At 42.5% G+C, this 24,129-nt stretch overlaps 1 protein-coding gene across 1 annotated transcript in view; it reads left to right on the top strand.

The window, feature by feature from the left end:
- Positions 1-6,390: 6,390 nt before the first annotated feature.
- The window catches only part of LOC139081875 (ribosomal large subunit pseudouridine synthase B-like), a 74,524-nt gene continuing 56,785 nt past the window's right edge, over positions 6,391-24,129 (top strand). Inside the window, exons 1-2 of the mRNA XM_070609413.1 lie at positions 6,391-6,401; positions 12,906-12,973. Of these exons, the coding sequence (XP_070465514.1) occupies positions 6,391-6,401; positions 12,906-12,973 (79 nt within the window). The remainder of the gene's footprint in view (positions 6,402-12,905; positions 12,974-24,129) is intronic.

Below are 24,129 nucleotides of genomic sequence, written 5' to 3' on the forward strand. Positions count from 1 at the left end.
AATCCTTTCTAGACATTAAAAGAAACAAAGACCATTTCTAATAACTACAGCCCTTTAGTTTCCCAAAGAGCCCAGGGGTTGAGAGGTTAGAGTGGAGTTTCCTGAGTCTTGTCGAGCAATATGTAGTTGAGGCAAAGGTCACGCTCCCCGTGTTTTGTTTTAAATAATATTGACCCATTAATTCTAAACCTGCTTGTTCCTGAAATTATACAGGATTATAGTTTGCAAACTGCGGGACAATGAAGCAAATCAAGATGAATTACAGCCCTGGCTCTCCCTCCCATCCTCTGACATCTAACCGGGGAATGAGGTCGGTGTGAGTGTTTAAAGGAACTTTAAGCGCCTGCTCTTCCTTTGCTGGTGGTTTTCAGCCTTTTTTTTTTTTAACGTGAAATTTAATTTCGTAACAAATGGTACCAAATACGAGTTAGTCCCAAAGAATTCATCACAGTGACGCTAGGGGAGTTGACGTCGGGGGGGCGGGGGGGCGGGGGGAATTCTGAGGTCCTTTGCTAGTGTGGTCACACCCTCCCCCCTCCGCAGTGGGTGAGGACAAACACCACCCTGGGGATTCGGGAGCCAAAAGGAGCTGCCGGTTTTCTGGAGCCGAGAAAACCTGTGTTTTTGCGCTTCGGTTGCTTTTATCTGACTGAAACTTTACCTATACGCTTTTGGAGCTCAGACACTGAGTCTTTGTTCTGCATAGAAGTGCTGCTGCCGCTTAAAGAGATCGCAGATAGTGTCCCCGATTTAAGATCAGCGCTCAATGCACATTAACTTTCTTTCTTTCTTTTTTTAAGCTCTGCCTCCAACCTGCAGAGGGATCACGCGGCAGTGGGGGGCAGATAAAAGCCCTTTGGACGAGGGTCACCTCCGTCCTTGTTGTTCACTTGAGAGCAGTGGAGAGGAAAGCGGTCCCCACGGGCGGACTTTGGCTTCTGGAGCCGCGGGCCCGACCCTCCGGGCCTTACCGGGTCTCCGCCTGGTAGGGGGGGAGGGGCGGCGGCCGAGGGAGGGAGGCAGGCGACGCGGAAAGGGGACTTGGGGATGGGGCGCTGGACGCGCTAACGAGACCTGCTGGGAGGATTTGCGTCTCCAGCGGGTCCTGGAGCGACTGGGAGTGCCGGGACAGGAGACAGGTCTTGGCCTAGTTTGCTTGCTGAAATAGAGCTCTATCTCGAGGAAATCAATGTGCAGGAACAAAATGGAAGTCGAGGTTTGGACAGAGTTGTCACTTCCCCAACTTGAGTGGTGCGGGCTGGGGGCGGAGACTCGGGACTGAGGAGAGGCCCCTTCTCCCACCTCAGCTCCTTTCCCTGGACTTCCAGAAGGAAAATTACCCTCCTCACCCACCTTCCTCCTCACACCCATCCCCACTCGCCTGCCGGCCCCTTTCCCCAACCCTTTTCCCCTTTATGTGAGAGACGCCTAACTCCCGAGCCAGTGGAGTCGGTCCCCTCGCCCCTCCCGCTTCCACGCCGGTCCCCCCTCCAGCCATCGCTACTGCTACCACCTCGGTTCCACTCAATCGATTTTTGCTGCATGTCAACACTTATTACCGGTGAGTGTGAGGGTATTTTTTCTCCTTCTCTAGGTCTCTTAATGATTTCTGAGCTAGTTGTGTATTAAAGTGCTTAAAGAAACATTTAAGGTAATCTATAGCATGAACACCAACCTCCTCGGCGTGGGATCAAAGATGGCGAGCGAGAGGTCGGGCCCCCGGAGCCCAGGCCGCAGGCTCGCCCTCGCCGCCCACGTCCGCGCGCCCGGGGCCGGGCCTGGAGCGGGCGCCCCGCGCCGACCGCCCGCGGTCTGGGGGCTTTCTGCTCCCCCAGCCCGGCCTCACCTGCTACTCTAACCCTGCCTCCGGCCTGTCCTCGGTTTTTACACTTTTTTAAATTTCCGGGGCCCCAAACCCTTCATTCAATTCAAACGGGTGGAGACCTGGGGAAAGGTGTGGATAGCCCACGTTTGTGTCAGCTTCCTCCCAGTTCCCAGATCTGAAGTTTACTGTCCACGACTTGGTTAGAAATTTAATTTTAAAAACCGTGCCAGGCAGGCGCAGGCGGTTTGATTAGGAGGCACATTCTCCCCTTCGCCTCCCGGCCCTGCTTTTTCCCCGCCCCCACCCTCTTCCTGCGAGGTGCTGAAACCCGGGAGTCCCTTTAGGAGTATAACCAAAAAAATTAATGGGAAAAAAATAAAGAGCGTCTTAAAAGTTCCAATATTCCTCGAAAGCCCCATAAATTAACCCTGTGAAGAGCGGCGAGCTCTTTTAAGGCGAGTCCATAAAAACCTGGCATGATCTCGACCCTTCGCCCCAACCCCTGTCGCGAATGTGACCTAAGAAAGGTCTGTCCCGCAATCCACATCCTAATCCACGGGCGCCCTCGCCGCCGTCGCCGGGATCCCCAGCCTCCGGCCGCCCGCCGTCGACGCGGGCCACACTGGGAGTCCCCGGCTGGCCGATTTACATTTTTTAAAGAAGAAAAAAAAATGAAGAGGGTGTAATCAGATCAGAGGTCTTTATGAATATAGAGTCCCTATTGATTGCCTTATAAAACCCCCAGCAAGCTGCAGTTAATCTAAGCGCACCGCACAGCAAGAAGCGTGGCTGACCGGGGGAAGAGAGGTCTCGAAGAAAAGGGGAAAATTTTCTTGCAGCAGATTTTCAGAAGGAATTTTTTAAAAAACTATCTTTCCTCCCCCCAGCCTCCCTCATTTGACAATGGCATTTTTGCTGAATTTGAGAAAATGATAATTAAGGATGAGATTTCTAAAATAACAATGGGTTACGTGGAAGCCCGATTGTAAACACATAACTGAGTCACCTTTTCAGATTTTAGCAGAGGAAACCAGGGAAATTTTACTCTAATCTTAAAAGTTTATTTATCACCCTTGGCCCCCACCCCCCACCCCAGGGAGGCCTTCTCATTGTTGACTTCCTATCTGGAAAGATAGAAACCAGAATTTACTGTGTTTGGGATGCAAAACTTCATTCACTCCTGTGCTGAGTATTTCATGCATTTTATGTCAATGATGATTTTTAGATTTTGTTTGCAGATTAGAGAAGGCCTGCAGGAAATAAAATATCCCATTGAAGACGTATTTAATTCTACTTAATTACCTTTAAAAATCATTGCCACTCCTGTTGTAACAATGCGTTGTTAACAGTTCAGTGGCAGTTGTGGAAAACAGGAGATAACTTGAGGCTTAAGTTACTCAGCCAGAGAATGGCTAAAAGAACCAACTAAATTCCTTTTTTTTTTTTTTTTATAACATTTAAAACATTTAAGAGTCTATATGGTGAAGGTGTTTACTTTGGGGGTTTGTGTGGGGGACTGCATTTTTTTCTTCTCAGAAAGGCTAGCAGAAGTTCAGGCTTCTAGGGGCCTCCCCGCGCAGGGCGTGTGTCTGCACCCCCTGACGTTGATGGATCTTTCCAGACCTAGTCCTCTTATTCTTCCTGCAAAAATGTTGGTCTCCTCCCAGCAACTCCCCCGCCCCCCCCCCGCCCCGTCCCTCTCCTCCTATCTATTCTGTCTCCTGTTTTCTTTATCCACACCAAAGTTTTTGTTTGTTTCCCCCTGTTCTTTTGACTTAGAAAGTGGCCCGCGGATGCTGGGACCTGAGGTGCCAGGACTAAGGCTTGAGGTGGCTCCCGTAGAGCTCCAGCCTGCCTCTACCCATGTTTCCTCGGTCCAGAAGCAACAAAGCCTTTCTGCCTCCGCTGACAGTTTGCAGCAGCGCGGGATCCCCTCGCACGCAGTCCTAGGCAGGAATCTTTATCCTTTTGGTTCTCGGGAGATGAGACCTAGAACCGTCTCTGCTGTCCCTGAGAAGGCGGTGGCGCAGCATACCGAATGTGACTTGGAACCCAGACTAGTGGCAACGCAGTTCCTGGGCGCTTTCCCCCGCTCTGCTTGCGTCAACAGCCGCCTCAACTCTGCTGCTCCTGGCCAGTGTCTGGGTGGGGTTGCTGCACCCGGTTGAAGCTCGATGGCATCTTTCTTCGTCCTCCGGGGTGGACCGGCAGGGCCTTTCCTGGCGTCACTTCACGCGGCCGCCTGCGCCTGGTGGACGGCGAGTCTCCCACGGAGTCACCGCGCCCCGTGCGCGCACGCGCGGGGGGGCGCGGCTGGGCACAGACGCGGGGACCCTGCGCGCCGACCCGAGTGCCAAGGAAGGGGCTTTGCCTGCCAGGGCCCAAGGTTACAGATGACAGGTCACTTTGTTAGAAAATAATAGAATATCAAACAAAAGAAAGTGAAGTAAAACCCTTCTTGTGCGCACGCTGGGCCCGGGGCGGTGTTCCTTCACAGGGCTCTCCTGACCTCAGCGCCTCCGGGCCCTGCTTAAAACCCGTGAAATCTTAGGAGCCGCTCTTATCTGATGAGGCGGGGCCTTGTTGTCTGCTTCTCGACAGAAAAAAAAAAAAATCCCTCCTGCGAAGGCTGGGCTGCAGCTCCTGGAGCGAAGCTCCCGCCCAGCCCGGAGCCTCCTCTGCCGGCGCAGCCCGGCCGCCTGTCACCGCCCAGCGCCAGGAGACGGCAGTCTGGACAGCTGAGCAGGACCTTTTGGACTCCTAGATTCCGGGGGCCACAAGGCCCAGCTCGTAGAAGGACCCGAGGAGCCGCCGCGCCACCTGAACGTGCCCCCAAGAGCGCCTTGGCCTTGGGCCTCCCTGGCCGCCCGAACCAAGGCTCCGGCACAGCCGGGCGCTGCGCTGTCATTGACCAGAACAGCTGCTCTGTCTTCATGCTCAATTTTTGGCCGGCGACATGGGAGAAGGGCGGTGGCAAGACGTGCTGCCTCGTATTATCCCGACGGTATTTTCAGAGGCCCCCGGAGATGCCGCGGCCCAGAAGGCAACCCACGCACCTCCGGGGACCCCTCTCGGGTCCCTCCCCCGGTGTGGGCACGTCCCTCCGGATAACGAACCCGGAATCTAAGCCGCAGCTGCCGCCGCGCGCCCACCTCCGGCCGCAGCCCCAGGCGAGCATCGAAGCCGGAGGCCGGGGCCAGTCGGGGGCCCTCGGGGTCCAGCCAGGCGCCGGGCCCGCCCTCGCCCCGCGTCCCCCGCGCCCCCACACGCGCCGCTCCGGCCCCGGGCGGCGGCGTCGTGGGCGGTCGGGGCCCCGCCTGCCCGGCCTCGCCGCGGTGCCTCCCTGCCGCGTGCTGGGCCCCGTCGGCCGCTGCTATGCGCTCCGGCGCCGGCCTCTGGAGGCCTGCCGCGTCCCTTCTCACCCTCTCGGGCTCCGCGCCGTCACTCCCGGGCCGCCATATACCTTGAATGGGTCCGCCCTGCCTGCTTCCCTCGAGCCCTCTCCATGCCCTGAGGTTGAACATTAACCGGCCGGAGCTATAGAGTGGGGTAAAACGTTACATATAAAAATGAATCATCTATCCGAGCTGGGAGAGCGCGCCTATAGCGAGCTCTGCGCCTCGAGCTGCCCGGCCGTGTCCCCGGCCCGGCACCAGCACCGACACTTCTGGCAGCCACAAACCAAGGACCATCCTGCTGCTGGCGGCTGAGGTCGGCTGCGGGGCGGGAGGGATGGGGCTTGTCGGATCCACCTTTCCCCTTTTGTAGCCTGATGTTAAGGCCTTTTAACACAAGCGAATTTCCTTTCTTGTCACACTGAGGTACACAGAAAGGTCTGGAACAGCTTTTCGTCTCTTACAAAGGTTAGCGGGAGCAGCTGCAGCCCTAGGAGACGCTGCCCACGGGGTCGAGAACCCAGGCTGAGCGATCGACTCCAGGGATTGGCCGCCCGCCTTGGCGCTCCGGGTGGGACCTGGGAGGCAGGGCTGGGTGGGTGGCGACTGCAGCAGGAGCCCCGCAACTTACCCCTGAGACCACGCGCCGGCCCTGGCCCGCCATCGCGCTGAAACCCCAGGCTCCGATAGCATCTCACCGGGGCCCTGCCTCTTTCCGACTCTGAGACTCTGATCTGTTTGTTTCTTTAACATAAGTAACAATGATGCTTCAGCCCTGACCTAGGTGCTAGACCCACTTGCCCAGTCAAATATACAGAACTTACAGAAAGGTAACAGAGCTGGAGAAGGAATTCAAGATAGGCCACCTCCTGAGTTCTTGTGCCCTCACCTGGTAACATTTGCAACTCTGGGTGCTCAGCAGATGCATGAATGGAAAGGTGATTCCGTTTCTGCATCTCTGTCTCTTTCCCTCTGTCTAACCTCTCCCTTCCCCTCTCCCCCTTTCAAGAAAAGAGATAAAGTGGGTGCAAGCACAGAAAGATGTGATGTTACATGGAGCTTTCAGGAATTGCCAACCAATGTGCAGAACAATTCTTGTACTTTTTGAGAAGATTGGTTTATTTCTATGGAAAATAGCTGCTATACTTGAAATGCAGTGCCTGGCCCATAATGGCCTCTCAGTAAGTAGTTTTTGTAGCGATCTCGCTCTTCGCCCCCTTGGAGCCTACCTCTGACCAGTTCATTGAAGCATCATAGCTCTTACTGAGAACTTTCCCCCAAACTTTGTACTGAGGGTGTGAGAAAGTGGCTGTGGTGGTGTGCGTGTCTGGTGTGAGCTCACCGTCGTTCCCTTACTCTCATGGGCTTGTCTTAGCTTCTTCAGCGGCCACTGCATCCCCTTCGGTGTGTTCACAGTCTGCATATGGGTCGTGGGAATTTCTGTCTGGGGGTGGAGGGTAGCAACAGGGACGTGCTCAGAACAAGGCTTTCCAGGGACTCAGCAGGCATCAGGCATGTGATGAGGACTGTGTATGTGTCTTGGTTGGACATTGGTCCATTCCAGGAGAAATGACTTTGAGTTCAAGATGTGGTTACAGGATGTTCATCACTTTATGTAGTGTCACGCTGCTCTAACTTCAGGGCACACAATACTCTATATCCTTCCCATAGAGCATTGCAGCCCAAGTTTGTCATTGCCCCAATTTGTGTTACCTCACTTGGCCAAGAAAATGGAACTGCTTCACGTGTTCTACCAGTTAGCTCCCGAGAGAGAGTGAACACATCAAAGCAAACAAATAAAAAGAGGTATGAATCACACCCCATTTATCCTCCAGTGACTTAGAGACAGAAACATGGGTGCGGAAAGAGCATTTACTTTGAAAGGTGGGGATGGTTGGGACAAGGGGTGTTATAAAGGGTATTGCAGCACTCACTCAAACTGTCTTCCCCCCACCAAATTATCATGTTATCTGACACCCTCAATCTATTTGTGTCCTGGGTAACAGACGGTTTGACCAAGAGGTCATAGACTAGAGGGCTTGGGTGACTGGAAACAAGTGTGACAAGAAAGGAATCTGGGTGGGGTGCCACAGTGGAGGTGGAGAGAGGATGAGTCCACAGTGGCTGGAGCAGCCTGGCAACCCCACGTCTCCGCTGGACCCTGCATTCACATGCAATGCTTTGTCAAAGGACAGGGGATTAGGAAGTGCTATCAACACAGCTTCGTGGACCAGAGAAATTTACATCTCTCTCTCTCTCCACACCCCTCTTCTTTCCTTTCTCTTTATTTCCAGCCTTTTTCTCTTCCCCCCTTTTCTTTTTTCACTTCCCCCACCTCAGAAGGCTCCTCCCAGAATTCTGGCTGCTCCTAGATTATTCTCTGCTTGTCCCCTCTTTTGAATTCAGGCTTCAGATTGTTTTTAGTGTTTACTCTCCCAGATAGGAAAAGTTGTTTTCTCTGATCAAGAGTCTACATGTAAGCCATTTGAATTCACAAATATGAGTGCTTGTTTGAACAATGAAGGTGCCAGGGCCAATAAGCAGAGCACGCAGTATCTGAAACTACTTTTTCATAGCAAGAGAGGATGGTGTACATTCTTTAATAAAGCCCCATTGCGCACCGGGTATCCCCGTAGGGTCAGTGGGCCCACTGCTTCCCCCCCCCCCACCTGCACATTACCCGTGGCATTATGAGCATCAAAGTGGTAAATCTTGGTTTAGTTTACTATTCTCAACTTTGAAGTTCCTGCTCCTCCTGAAACTACCACCTATGGTACACATATGAACTTGTACACGCTGTCAAAATTGCGTGTTCCAAGAGAACACATAGTCCTGTGTAGAGTTCACATGCTGATGTGAGCTCCTTTCTGCATCTTTCCATATAGAGGTACTTATTTTTCTTGTGCCATATCCTATTTTTATTGGCTCGCTGGTATTTTAAGGTAATTTTTTCTTCCTTATATTGTTAGAAAGCACCTTCGCTGTCATCCTGAAGCTCTTTCAGATTAGAACTTGGTATAAAGACGTCTTCCTCCACAGAAGAACAGCCCCATTTCCACCCTTCTTCGATTCCTTTTCCTTTCTGACTTCTTCCAACATCTCTTTCAGAGAGAATTCTAAATCTCACAACTCTTTTCCTTTTTACATCTTAAGTTTTATTTCTGGGCACTCATTGTTCTTACACCTGAAAACTGCTTTTTGTCTATTTTACCCCTTTGTCAATCACCATGTGGGATGTTTTAATATGAGTTAAGATTTTGGGGGCCATTCTTTTAAGCTTCTTGTGGGAGCTTGGTGCATTATCTGAAATATGTAGTAGATGTTCAATAAATGCCTGTTGGTTAAACAGTAAATTAAAGCCTCAGTTCACAAAAATCAAAGTCCAAGACATTCAAATCTATTGAATTGGCAAGAATTAAATCTCAGATTAATGCTAATTAATTTCTAATCTTTTTCTCAACAAATCAGACATGTAAAAGAATTCCATAGCAGAAATTTCATCTTAATCTTTTTTATTATCACTACCATCATCTTTGCTATGTGAGAGCATTTTTAGGAAAATAAATCACATCATTCATCATTATTAGGATGATGATCAGGTTCATAAGATACTGGGTGAATTTTAATGTTTCTTAATATATCTTTATTAAAATAAAGATTTTAAAAAATATATAGCTTGGGGAATGTGTCTGGTGAGGAAGACAGAAAGGAGATGTGTATGGTGGGGGGGCACATAGAAGATAGAGGTTTCCAGCTCACGATAGTCAGAACCTAGGATCATTTTACTAGATAAGAGATTATGATCTCCAATTCTCACAATTATTTTACACTTTTAGCAATTTCACTATTCACAATATACAGTAAAATATAGTTCATTAAAATATACTTATGAACAACGTTGTTTTTCATTTTTATGGTTAGAGACAAGGAAACTAAGAAGTTAAAAACATTTGTCAACCCAAAAACAACAGCAAAAAGTTATTAATCCAATCAGACTTTGATTGAAGTAGAGACCAAAAAACCATAGTTGTCTTTTTTTCTGCTAATCGTTGCCCAATAAGCCTGAAATATTTTTGATTAATTTATTGGTAACAAAATATTCCTTAGATCACCATCCCATCCACTCCCATTTTCCAATTGCTACCGTAAGCAGTAACTCACGTCACTGAACAATGGGAAGAGTGGCATTACCTTTGATGAGACAACTGTGAAGCATTCAATAATTCCTACTGTATACCACAAAAAAAGTTTCACCTTATTATGCGAAGTAAATGAACAAACAAATCATGTATGGACAAGCAAGTAAGTAAATGCAGGGCCTGGAGAGGTGGGGAGCGACAGGAAAGGGGGTTTTGCAGTGCCTACAGAGTTCCGGAGATCCTGTCTCAACTGGGGAATCGCTAGTCCTGGCCTTGCTGCTCCTCAGAAGGCACTCCAGGGAGAGCTAGGTGGCTGGGGACTCGAAAACTCCTGGGGGAGGATGACCCGGAACTTATAAAATGTGATGGGTACGTAACGTTATCTTTGATTGGCTCAGGAACTGTAGTTGTCATTTCAAAAATTTATCTACACACTCATAAAACAATAGGCCAATGTTATTTTTGCAGCACTCTAAATATATTTTTGTCGTTTTATTTTGACCTTACTTTATGTGTAGACTTTTCTAAATACGACTATAGAGTGATGCAGAAGACGATCTACCTAGCACTTTCTATGAGTACTGTGCTAAGTGCTTTTCATACATTATCACAATCAGTTCTCATAACAACCCTGGAAAGTAGCTGCTATTATTTCCTTCACAGGTGAGAAAACTGCTGCTCAGAAGTCGCTTGCCTCAGGCTGCCTGGTCAATGAGTGGCAGACGCAGGCCAAGAATGGGGCTCAAATCAGGCACAATCTGAGGAGGGGTTTGTTCTCCCAACCACTAAACAAACTGCTGCTGGGAAGGAATTGCTGGTCTTCAGTATCACTTTGCTATGATTAGAAAATGCCATTCATAAAATAAGAGGAAGATATATTGAAAGTGCTATGAAAGTGATATTGCCTAGTTTATGAAATGAATAGTGTTTGAAAAATGATGATTATAGGGACTGAGCCAATCACAGGGAAAGTTCTTTTTCACATGTGTTTCAAGGCACATTTCTTAGACTAAAGGAATAGATCCAACTCCTGAAGATGTTTCGAAATGTGCCATTTTTAGATATGATAGGAAAAGGAGCAAACTCATGCTGATGATAACGAATACACACACACACTACAGTTGGCGTATGATCAAGTGATTTGTCCTTGGTCTTGTACATTACGACCTGCTCCTCCTCTCTTGCCTCTCCTTCCCACTGTCGCCTTTTGAGGCTAACTCTATAGCTGAGGTTTGACATCTCTACTCTGGAAAAGGCCTCTCTGACATGTTGGCGTTGGAGTGGGTCAGGAGCCCCTCCCTTGTGCTCCCATGGCCATATCAAATACATAACACACTTCCATGAACTTCACACTTTTGAAGATTATAGGCCAGTTATTTTTTAGAATGTTTCTCAACTTGTTTTGTGTGTGTGTGTCTGTGATATTTTTATGTGATTAGATTCAGGTTACATATCTTCTATGATATTCAGGAATATCACAGAAGTGATGTGGTGTTCTAGGCACACAGCGCCCACTTATGCAATATTTAGTGATGTTACATTGATAACCTAGGGTGGTGTCTGTCCTTTCGTTATAATTTTTCCCATTGTAGTTAGGCTTTCAGGAACAGCTTCATGGTGAGGAACTGAAGCCTCCTGCCAGCCCGACGAGTGATTTTGGGAGCGGATTCTCCAGCTCATCAAATGATGCGGCCCTGGCCCCCAGCTGGCCTGCAACCTGAGCTGCCTGCAGATTCCTGACCCCCAAAACTATGTGAGATAAGAAATATTTACTGCTTTAAGATGCTACATTTTGGAGTAATTTGTTACATTGCAATAGATGACTAATACATTGTATGTCTACCTCCTATCTTCCAAAAGTTTTTGTCACTTTTCTTCTATTATAATATCTCCGCTTATTCTTTGCACTTAGAGTCTTATTCTTTTTTTCCCTCTTTTTGCTGCCATTTTAGTGGCATTCGGGGGAAAACAACGATAAACAAATGTGTTCATTTCACCATGTTTTACCAGAAATCCAAGGACGTGAATGTTCAGCACACATTTGAAGGATGGAAAGGATAGGACTTAGTGGCACTGTGTAAGAAAGACAGCTGAGACAGAAGAAAGAGGAAGAGAAATACATTTATAGAAAATAATAAGCAACTGAAAAAATATTTTTATTTCATATTTAATATATAGAACTCTGATTTTTGCAAGTATAATTCTAAGAATACTTCTTTTGTCTGCCCAGCACCACTCTCGTTCTGGAAACAGAACTGCCTTCCTTTTGGAGGCTCTGCTCTTCTCTTTGCTCAAAACATATTGCTTTAATGGAGGCTGCCAATTACAGAGTTGGTCTCTGTTCACGAGAGGATGCATATGACCTAGGCGCGCCCTTCAGCCCCTCCCTGGGAATTTTCAAATGGGATTTAGAGAAGAGAAGTAGATCCTTTTATGATGAAGAGATGGGACGTCAAAAGCCACATTCTCCAGGGCAGAAGGTTGCAGTCTCAGTAGAAAGCTGGCTCAGAGAGAAGCACAAATGAGAGCTGGATGGAGAGAGAGTCCTGGCGGTGTCCCTGTTCCTGTGACCCTGGAGGTCCAGTTAAACCCACACCCTTACTGATATTTTGCTGCTCAGGTCAATGTAGTTTCTGATTTGCCCAAGGTAGTTCAAACTGGGTTTCTGTTACTTGCAACCAAAAGAGTTCTTGCTTCCAAAGTGTATCCCCTTTTCCACGCCCACAAATAATCTTTCCTGGGGGGAGCAGAAGAAAGTGCTTTTGGAACCATGATTTGAGATAGTCTTTTGGTCTCCTCAGAGGCTCCAGTGTAAAGAGAAAAATCTCATCTTCTGGTGGCCCTTTGCTAGCACTGCCTGGGAAATATTGAAGAGGTAGAGAAGGGGAGTTGTGCACACAAACACACACACACACCTGTTAAGCTTTTTTGCCAACACAATAATATTTATTGAATGTCTATTATATTTCAGGCACTTTCACAAACATCTGTTCTGCATTAGTCCAAGAAACTAGATTTTCAGACTGTTCCTAATTATAGATGAGATAATACCTTTAAGATAAAAGATGTTAAATATTAGTCTTTACAAAATGGGAAAGTTATGAGCAAAGACTATTATTCTGTGCACCTTTCCCTACTTTCTCCAGGTTTAACCACCATGTGGATGTCTCTTTTGCTTTCATATTGCAAGGTTATCACAAGAAACTTGAAATAAGCTTTCAAATGCAAATGCTATTTCAGTATTACTGTTTGAGTGACTTGTTTCTAAAGACATTTTGGGAAAGATTATAAAAAAATGAACAAAAAATCCAAATCAAACTATAACTAAGTAGCGTGACTTGCCTTGAAATTCTAGCTTTATTCCTATAAATTTTTGTCCTCCAAAGAAGCGGACTGAAACAAGTCAGCCCAAATCCATGTAAACAAACTTAAGTTTGAGAGCGCTATGGTGTAAAAGGCATTAATTCCATCTTTGATTACTACTTTGAAACTTGGACAAGTATTGTTCGTCCAATAATTTCTCATGTGTTTTTTTTTCGCCCCTAGTCTTCCTGGGAGAAAATGGTTACAACAGCTTGCAGCTCTCTTTGGAAGAAACTTCCACACTGGCAAAGGTACCAACTTTTCACTTTCTCACTGGGTGGTCCAGCAGAGAAATTCCCCAGTGGCTGAGAATCTGGAGCCTGACTGGGACTCCTATAAGCTATTTAAACATTTAAACATTTTTATTTGTAATTTAAGATGTGAACTCTTAGAATTAATAATAGGTAATTAGATTTTTCCCGTTAGAAAATTGCAAGGAATTCCCAACATATTTTGTAGAGTTAAGACTATAAGTTTGTCAAAAATTAAATTTCTTCTTCTCACTTTAAAAAAAAAATGTAATCTCTTGGCTCCTCACTTTGCTCTTCCATTTTTTATTGTCTTCTATACCCTTCCAATGTTTTTTTTAAATTGTCAAATATACATGTATATTTAAAATATAGTCCATAATACGTTTTTGTTCTGTAAACAATTCGTTTATTTAACAAAAAGTCATTGAACACTATTGCAAGACTCTGTGCTAGAAATAATAAAGGATAGGAAGATAATAATTATTTATTAAGATAAACGTTTTAGACCCAGCGCCTCATTTAATTATGACAACAAGTCTGTGAAATAGTCACTGCTATTCTAATTTTACAAATGAAGAAACTAAAATGCCAAGAGATTAATTAATTTGTCCAAGATCATCCAACTAGAAACTGGTAAAACTGAACTTAAATCTGGGATTGTTTGACCTCCAACGGCTTTTTGCTTAACCTACTGTCCCCAAACCAACTCATTCCATGATGCTTCCAACTCAGGAAGAACGACCTCTGAGTAAAGCAGACGTGCTAACTACTACACATGGAATGATACAATGTTCTATGTTCTCAGGAAGCTTAAAATACATAAGAAGAGATAAATCATGTAGACATATGACAGAAACCTAAGTTAGAATTCAGTAGGTGCCTGAGGAGTGGTGCAAAGTACCTTGGACTTTCAGAAAAGAGTAAGAATACTTCTGGCTGGGAAAGTCAAGACATCATAGTTGAGATTCTTTTTGATTTTGGCTTAGGGAGGTGGACAGGGTTTTAGTAGATGTGGAGGGGAAACATTTCAGGCAAAGGAAAAAGCACAATGAAGACTTGATGGTAGATGGTAGATGAGTTTGGTGAACCAAGAGTAATTCAGTGCGGGGAAGTGGAAGATAAGGCTAGAAAGCTAAATTGTCGTTGGATTGTGGCAGACATTGACAGCTAGAGTAAGAAGTTTGGAGTTCATTGTATAGGCACTGAATAGATGGGAGTGACATCTTTGAGCAGTGTAATGAATGAATAGATGCTGTGTTTTAGTAAGTTAATGTAGCAAAAATGGATGACCAAACTGTAATGAGAAGTAAACTAAAAGGTTTAAACTGGGGTATTGTAGAGATCAAAAAGGAGATAGAGCTGAAAAAGCCAGAAGACTACATTGGATGAGAGGCTTTAGGGAAAGGACAAATTCAGATAAACTTCAAGTTGTTGAGTTTCTGTGAGTGACTGAATGATGAGACCATTAGCAAAAATAGGGAAATGCCATTTCTTAACTTGGGAGAACAAGAAAAGGAATTATGGCAAGGCAGATAGTGAGAAATATAGTTTGGGAATCTAACATCAGGAAGTTCAGGTTTTCCTGGTAGAGAATGCACCAACTGACATGTTCCACCAAGATTGAGCTTACTCAGAGGTCAAGTTGATGGCAGCTTATTATGGTTTGTAAGGTAGCCAAAAGCTTGCCAAAATCTTTTTGTTTATTTGTCAACTGTATCAGAAAATCCACACCATTAGATGCCTCAATATGGATTAAGGCATTGACTTCAACAGGTCCTTGAAATTTATTAGGTCGTCCAACTTCTTCCTCATCAAAAATAGTCAAATTTTGGGCCAGCCTGGTGGTGTAGTGATTAAATTCTTACACTCTGCTTTGGCAGCCGGGGGTTCGCTGGTTTGGATCTCGGGTGCGGACCTACGCGTCACTTATCAACCCATGCTGTGGCAGGCATCTCACATATAAAATAGAGGAAGATGGGCACAGATGTTAGCTCGGGGCCAACCGTCGTCAAAAAAAAAAGTCAAATTTTGATTGGATAGAGGGAGATTGAAAAATATTCCCATCTTGGAACACTGGGGACTGACTTCCGTAGGGTGCCAGTACGGTGTCCCTAGTGACAAGAAAAATTTGGTACTAAAAACATTGGGGGACGGGAATTCATAATCTGTCAATTATTTATTAACCATTCCACCAATTAAAAATATTTGTTAAGAAGCTACTTGGCATAGGGCATCTTGCTAAGTCTGACGGGAGAAAGCAAAAACAATGACAAAAATATTATTTCTATTTTTAAGAAGTTTAGTGGGCAAAGGATAATGAATTTATCCTACCTCGTAATTTCACCAAAGGCTGATATTTTGTGTATAGACCTAGTAATTAAGTTATGTTTCAACTTCCAAATTAGAAAATTTAAAACATTGTAATCATCAGTACTCACTTCTTGAGGGTTTTATCTGTCTAATTAATCAATATTTCAAAATATAATAGAGTTTCCAATGAAGCTGGAGCTGCCCACTTTTTAAGATACTATATTAGCGTAGTGCATGGGAGAATTGGACCTCTATTTGTACTTGACAGGAAATAAATTTAATGTATGTGTCATTTCTATAATGGTGCAGGTCAAGATATATGTACTTATTTTGTCAACTTTAAAAGTATGAATAGATCTAGATACACAAATGTTTAGCAAGATTTTTATCAATAAATTGGATTTTTAAAATTCTATAATATAGCAGACATCAATAATTCAAAGCTGGAGAGGGTTGTTGATATGACATAATTATAATTGGAATTTAACGATAGATATGACTAATTTTTAGGTTTAAAAAACCAACAAACACCAAAGGAGATAAAGCTGGCTTAATAGAAATGCCTAAAAATTAAATTATCGGGGATTTTAGGGGATGTGGTAGCCAACCTTCATGATTTCAGGCTCTTAAAATTCACATCTTCTTGTAGTCCCCTCTCACAATGAATAAGGTTAACCTATGTAGCTAATAGGATATTGTGGAATGATCATGTGTGACTTCCAAGTTTAGGGCATAAAAGATACAGAAGCTCTTGCCTTGTTTTCTTTTGGATCACTCTCTCTGGGGGGAAGTAGCTGCCACATCATGAAGACACCCAGGTAGTTATGTGAAGAGGTCCGTGTGGTAAGCAACTGAGACTGGCTGCCAACAGCCAGCCTGAACTTTCCAGCCACATGAGGGAGCATCTCTGAATCAGAACCTACAGCCCCAGTCAAAGTTTTAGATGGTTATAACCTCAGCCAATGTCTTGAATCCAACCTCATGAAAGACCCTGAGTCAGGACCACTTAGCTAAGCTGCCCCCAAATTCCTGGCTCGCAGAAACTGAGATAATAAATGTCTATTGCTGCTTTGAACCACTATGTTTTCTGGAAATTTGCTACACATTAATAGATAATATATCTGGAAGTGGGTTGCTGCCATAAGAAGTCCTAAAAATGTGGGAGAGGCATTGGAGTTAGGCAGTGGCAGAAACTGAAAGGACGTTCAAGAGCGTGTTAGTGAAAGCTGAAAATGTCTTGCGCAAACTACTATTATAAGCCTGATGGCCTTTGAGGAGGCTGCTGTTGAGGAAAAAGTTATTGGAAACTTGGGGAAAGGATAGTTTTAATATGGTGGCAGAAAGTTGAGCAACACTGTCATCTGCAGTGATGTGGGAGCTAGAAAATGTATCTAATAAAATGGGTGATCTGGTTCAGGGATTTTCAGTCTGACTGTTGAAGGCGCTGCTTGATTTCTTCTTGCTGTTTATAGTAAAATGTAAGGGGGGGGGGGAGACAAGCTAAAGGAAGGATTGTTAAACCAAAAGAAGCCAGAACCTGTTGGCCTTGAAAATTTCCAGCCTCTCAAGATGGGAAATAATGCTAAAATAAAGAAATGGCTTCTGGGCAAAGATCGACTGCAAGCACTGCCAGGCAATCATGGCAAAAAAATGAAGCTGAGGGGATGGTTGTAAAATCTTTAAGACCTTAGAAAGATCTAAGGTTGTGCCTCAGAGAGCCATTCAACCAGACACTAGGGCTTCAAGGATGCTGAAAGGTACTGTCCCTCAATCATCTCAGCAGAAACTCTAAATAGAGAAGAGTTCATCTTAAACAGATTTATAAATGTGGCTTTTGTATAATAGGATAAACCACAGGAAGATTCATGGGAGACCCACAAAGTTTTTAAGAGTATTTAATTGTTAGAAACATCAGCAGCTTGAACCGAAAAGAAAAGAGATAAAAGGAAAAGAGGGCTTTGGACCTCCAAACTTGTACAGACAAGAACCAGACTGAGAAAACTGCACACAAACCTATGCTACCTTTCATGGAAAAATAAGTTGACTCACAAGGCAGAACCAAGATCCCAAAGGTTGGAGCCAAGAGTCATGGAAAATCATTCCCAGGAAGCAGTAGGAATGAGCTCTGGAGAAAGAACTTCCCATATTTTACTAGCTAAATTACAGAAGTACCACAGACCAGGGACTCCTGTATTCCTCTTGCTTTCCACTCATTGAACAGGAACATCTGTAGTGGTTATCCTATTCCTGCCCTACCATTGCATGTTGCGTGCGTGTGCGAGGAAGAGGGGGTAGTTATCTTACCTCTTTAGCTCATGGGTCGTAGGATTAAGGAACTGTTCTCAAGGATCTATACTCAAAGAACCGCACCCCAAAGACCTTATCCACATCTGGACCTAGTTGAGATGACAAGATTCTAGACTTCGAGATGATGCTGTGATGGGATGAGAGTTTTGGTGGCCTTGAGAAGGTGTGAGTATACTTTAAATGTAGGAGGGAGATTAGTCATTGAAGGGTAGAAGATGGACTCTAGTTCCAGGCTTCAACATGGCCCCCAAATAGTCCCTGCCTCCTGGTATTCATGCCCCTGTGTAGTCCTCTCCCACACTGGGTATGGCGGACCTGTGTAACCAATAGTACATTGCGGAAATGACAATGTGTGACTTCCAAGGCTAGGACACAAAAGATATTGTGGCTTCTGTCTTGCTCCCTCCTGGATCACTCAGTCTGGGGGAAGTCAGATGTCATGTCATGAGAACATTCAAGCAACCCTAAGGACAGGTCCATGTGGTAAGGAACTGAGCCAGCGTGAACTTGACAGCCATGTGTATGAGCTATCTTAGAAACAGATCCTCCAGCCCCAGCAAAGCTTTCAGAGGATTGTTGTCCTAGCTGAGATTTTAACTATAACCTCATAAGAGACACCAAACCAGGGTCTCCCAGCTAAGCAACTCTCAAATTCCTGAGCCACAGAAATAGTGTAAGATAATAAATGTTTGTTCTTGTTTTCAGCCACTAAGTTTTGGGGTAATTTTTAGTGCGGCAACGGATAACTAATGCAGTGAGCTACAGTCTCAGTATGAGGAAACAGTATGAAATGACTGCTTAAAAATGTTACTTTTTCACCTGCATCAATTAAATAAAGATTCCATATCAACTATGCTAATAGTCCACTTCTAGACATATCAATTTAAGATATTGTATACATTTTGAATCATATACTTTGAAAGACATTGGCAAAGACATTGAGAGCACTAAAGGACTATCAAGATAGTGAAGACAATAAAAAAGAACATGAAAAGCATATAAGAACAACTGGTGATTTTTTTAACCTTGAGTAGACTTAAGGGGTCACATGGCTTCTGTACAAATAAAAGCAGTAACACAAGAAATACATCATAGGCACATCCTGCATACCCTGTGTTCCTTCAAAGAGGAGAAAAAGAACCAAAGGCTGAAAGTTATAGAATGGCAGATTTTAACTAAACCTGTGGAAGCATTTTTTTGATGCTTGCAATTCCTTAACTAAAGAATGGTTTCCTCAGAGGAACAGTTGAAACACAGGCTAGATTATCACCTATAAAAAATGTAGTACACAAAGATCCTGGACTAGGATGTTGGATAAACCTTGCAAAATGGCTTCAAGGCTGATTTCCAGTCTGATCTAAGATACATTTATTCAGTTACCTGCAATAAATGGCAGACTTATAGGAACTCCTTTACACAAACCTCCAAAGTCTTGAAGAAGTTTCACCATAGGTGACACAGTGGACATCTTGCGGATCCATGGAATGTAATTAGTGTTTTTCCAATTACATGAGCATCTAGAAACAAAGCAGAAAGACAACTACAGAGGGAAGATAGCTCTGATTCTCTTTATTTGGTCTGAAGATTAAAAAAAGTCTTTTCTGGGATAGATATATTTTTCTGAAGCTAAAATTCAGCTTTGGCCTCATTTAAAGCAGAACATTGTGGGTGAGAATGATTTATAAGATTTAAAGTCAACTTGCACACCACAAAGTACAAAGAAGGCAAGCAGAAGTCATTTTCTCCCTGGGAATCATTTCATTATCTACAGTTTGAGGCTCATCTAGAAGGTCCATTATGTGCCATACATGTAAGTGGTAAGCTTTCAATCAGCTAAGCAAAGTCATATAATTGTTGATGACAGAATTGCTTAACCCAATTCCCAAGGTAATACTGACAATTTGGGAGTCTCTTAGAAATAATCATTTTTTCTTGAATAATAAAAATAAAACCACACAGAAGAGGGGCTGGGCCCGTGGCCGAGTGGTTCAAATTTTGTGAGCTCCATCTTGGCAGCTGGATGCAGACCTACTCCACTCATTGGCCATGGTGTGGAGGCATCCCACATACAAAATGGAAGAAGACTGGCACAGATGTTAGCTCAGGGCTAATCTTCATACCAAAAAGGAAAAAAATAACTTAGGAATTGTTTTTAGGATAATATTTACAATTCTAAAAACAACACTATATCTGCAACACTTTATTTATTAGATAATTTTGTCTAATGTAATAATATGTTTTTAAACAGAAACGTGGAAAACAAAACCATAGTCTTTTACCAGTTTGTCTCTGAAGTTATCAAAGAATCTTATCTCAGTTTTACCATCTATAAATTGGGATTAATATTTACATAGAGCATATATGAATTTTATACAAACATTGATCCATTATCTACTGTGCTTTGAAATGAAGATACTGATAATTGTGAAATATTTTTTAAAAGTAGTTTCATTTCTCAAATTTATTAAGACAGTAATCATATATTCACTGGAATAACATATATTTAAATGCCAACCTTAAGTCTGAAGTAAACATTTTTTTGACATTACACAGGCTCAGTGTTCCGAGCTCTTCCCCAAGAATGTAGAAGCTCGTTCTTAAACTGCTGTGTTAGAAAAATCTCATGTTGAAGATCTCTTCTTATCATTGCTCCTCCACACTAAGCCTCCTGAGTTACTTTTCTATCATCATTATTTTTATTTTATATTACCAGTATAGATTAAGCAGAGAAATATATAAGGCAAAGTATTTATAAATACGTCAACATTTGAACATGGATACTTGCCTTTCAAAATGCTAGTTAACATGTCAAGATTTTTGAATTGTAGTTTAAAGTTCTTAAGCTCTTTGCTTTACATCTGAGGGGAAATGTCTGCTTTTTTCACTTCTTACAAAATCTGTTCCTAGCCTATGACACTTCACTAGTCCCTAGGATCCACTGGGATTAACATTTATAAACTGCAAATACACAAAAAGTCAAGGGCCAATGCTTTCCAAATAGACATAAATTCATTTTACTTGTGGTAAAATGAGGCAATCTTAATTATCATTAAGAAGAATGGAGAACTCTAATTTTCAACATATACTGCAATTAAATTCAGTTTCTTTAAAAACTGAATTGGTCTGGGTATAGAATATGGAAAATTTATAAGAAAGTATATTTCTGATAATGGTACCCACTTTTCATATTGGATGACTATTAATGTGTTACAATGTTAAATATTTAAAATACTGAAAAATTAATGTATTTAGTTCCCTTCTTACAAAGGCTGAGGGCTTTTTAACTCTAAAGCCATTGTTTAACTATGTTTGAAGGTTTAGTTTTAAGGACTTTGTATCATATACAAAGTAAAACATTGCCAGAATATCTGTGAATATGGAATATAAGTTTTTATCACTATGTACTTATTTTCTATAATGGGAGCTAGCCTCATAGAATTTGAAAAGAAAACAAATTTTAAAATGTAGAATGAATGGATTTCTATTTTCACAACTGTGTCTATAAATTATATGCCAATATCAAAGTATCTCTTTGTTATTGGTATATAGAATATTTACGAAAGTTCAATATTCCTTTTTTTAAGTCATAGCTTCAAGTGAGTTTTCACAGTGTTTGACTTCAAAGACAATTAATCTGTCTTCAACTTGTGTAATCCTTAGCCTTAATATATTTCAATTATGGTTTCCTCCTTTGTGGCTCTGATATTTACAATTTAATTCATAGCATAATAGCATTTGAAATGACACTATCAGTGTAACAAAGGATATGCTTCTTCATATTTTAGCACATAACTTCATAGACACTTTGATACATTATTATAACTCATGGAAGCCTATGGTTAATTCAGTGCATTATAACACTGTAGAAATATATACTATTTTAGATGGTGTGATGGGAAAGCAGGAAGATTCAGTGTGAAATACACTGACCGTTACCAGGGATTCATCGGTATCCTCTTTCTTCATTCTTAAGTAAAAACAAGATCAAAACCATCAATTCAATAGCACGAGTATTGCATTTTTTTGAGAAGCCTTTTAGGGAAAAGAGTTTGGGGAATTCATTTGGAGGACGTCTGGTCTATCCACATACAAATAAATAGTAGTAAATACTTGACTTGGAGCTGCCAGAATTAACAATTTATATTTTAAACACGTCTCATATATTGAAAGACTCTAAAACTTTTCTTTAAACTCTGAGCTCTTATGCTCGTTTCCCAGTGATAAAAGAAAAAAAAGGAGAAACATCATTCTTTTCAGTAGAGGATTTGAGGAAACTTTTTAAATATATTGTTTTTTAAAACACAAATTAAATTATTGAGGAAAATTTTATTTTAAAAGAATCATTAAATTATGAGATAAACTGGATCTTTTTTTATCTTTGTGTCCTTAGATCCTAACAGTATCAAGTACCATGTAGAAATTCACTAAACAGGTATTGAATGAATTACTTCACAAATAAAATAAAAATTATTATTTGAAAAAATTTAGCATCTTTGGTATTATTAAATTTGGCATTAATTCAATGATAATAACTCAAAGTTGATTTCGTTTTCAAGGAAGAGCCAAATTTATATCATTCAACATTAACATTTAACAGGTAATCAAAACAATTAGGAACAATTGTATAAATACAAGATTAATTCCATATTAATTTTTGCTTCAAAAATGTTTTCCTGGCTAAAATCTCAAGTATGAAGTATATCAAATAAGATACAAATATAAATGAATTGTTGAGGTTGTCACAAACAGCTGAAAAATAGAAACGTATAGCAGAAATGTGAATAGGTTTGAACATGTCACTTAGGTTGCTAATTAGAATAAGTATCTTTCTTCAGTTGAATGCGGAGTTTATTTGCATTTATACCAGATACTTGAGTACTGTGATTGTTGTTGAACTTTTAATGGATTAGATGCAGTGCCAATTTTCTAGGCAGTAATTTCTTGTCTAAAAGTACAAATGTGTGAAAAACGAAACGGCTGCGCTGATAGATGTTCAGCTTGAGTATTACCACCTTGGACTTAGGCTGTCTTGTTTTCAAGGCCTCTTTCCTCCTCAGATGCTTTAAGAAAACCCCGAACCAACTCTTCATGCCATGGTACACCTTTGCTGAGATCTCTCCTGAATTCCGCATATTCTTATCCTCAAGTTGTGTTACATGTCCAGATCCGCTCTCGGACTACTACATATATAGAGCTGAGTAATACTAATTTACTAAAAAGAACTGCTCCCTCTAGTGAATTCACAATATTACTTCACTTTTTGGCCTTGCTGCACTGAGTAATTTAATGAGTGATATAGGTGATGAGGACGAATAGGTTGATGGTCTGGCCTACTTTTATGATACTTAAATTTTAATGTTTTCTGTGCTTAAATATAGGGAAGTTTCATAATAATTGATTAGAGCTGCTTGCTGGACATTTCCGAACACTACATTTAAAAACCCTGCATTGAAAATATAGCATTTCTAGGGGCCGGCCCAGTGGCACAACGGTTAAATGTGCACGTTCCATTTCGGGTGGCTGGGGTTCACCGGTTTGGATCCCGGGTGCGGACATGGCACCGCTTGGCAAGCCATGCTGCAGCAGGGTCCCACATGTAAAGTGGAGGAAGATGGGCACGGATGTTAGCTCAGGGCCACTCTTCCTCAGCAAAAAGAGGAGGACTGGCAGCGGATGTTAGCTCAGGACTGATCTTCCTCAAAAAAAAAAAGAAAAGAAAATATAACTTATTTCTAAAACTCTTCAGATTACCTTTGAAATGCATTTGGTACCATGTTATTTTGAGGGCTATGGCCATGTTGACAGCAGTGAAGTAAAGAGGGGGGATTAGAGCAATTACCCTAATAATCAAAAGTGTGTTATGGTGGAAATAAGTTTAACTGGAAATCTAACTCTGGATGTAATGCCTATCTTTGCTCTGGTTACCATATTCCTCAGAAAAATTAGACATTATCAGTCCTATTCCAACTAGTCAGAAATGGTGTATAACTAATGATACAGATATTTAAAAATCTGAAATTATTTGGAGTTTTATTTAAGTTTCTATTACAATACCGGAATATAAAGTAAAACACTGGGGCAGCCGTGAGAGGAAGAGCATTAATTCTCAATTTGTTGATGCAGACTTGGCCTTAAAATAATTCATTTTAAATCAGAGGAGGGAGAAATTAAAATTGAAAAGCTGTCTAGGTGATTACATTTATACAACTGATTAATTTAAATGTGGCAATAACAACAGAGCAAAACAAAACAAGATCGGTCAGGAGACTTGCTTTTCCTTCAAACCGGGATTCCATTTTCTGGGGAATTTGAATTACCTGGATAATTATTTTTGTACTCGACCATTTTGCCTGAATAGGCAAAGCCTTTTTAAAATACAATTTCGGTTAACATAGCAGATGGCACAGGTTACCAATCCCATCAAGTTATTGTTTTTCTGTATCCATAATAAGAGTAATTCCATCAAGTTTTATGTAGTTTTCACCTTCCAAGCGCTTAGCAAATATTAATTCATCATTGCAACACTCCTATGAGGAGGC

Source organism: Equus przewalskii, chromosome 2, assembly GCF_037783145.1.
Source record: "Equus przewalskii isolate Varuska chromosome 2, EquPr2, whole genome shotgun sequence".
Taxonomy (NCBI): Eukaryota; Metazoa; Chordata; class Mammalia; order Perissodactyla; family Equidae; genus Equus; species Equus przewalskii.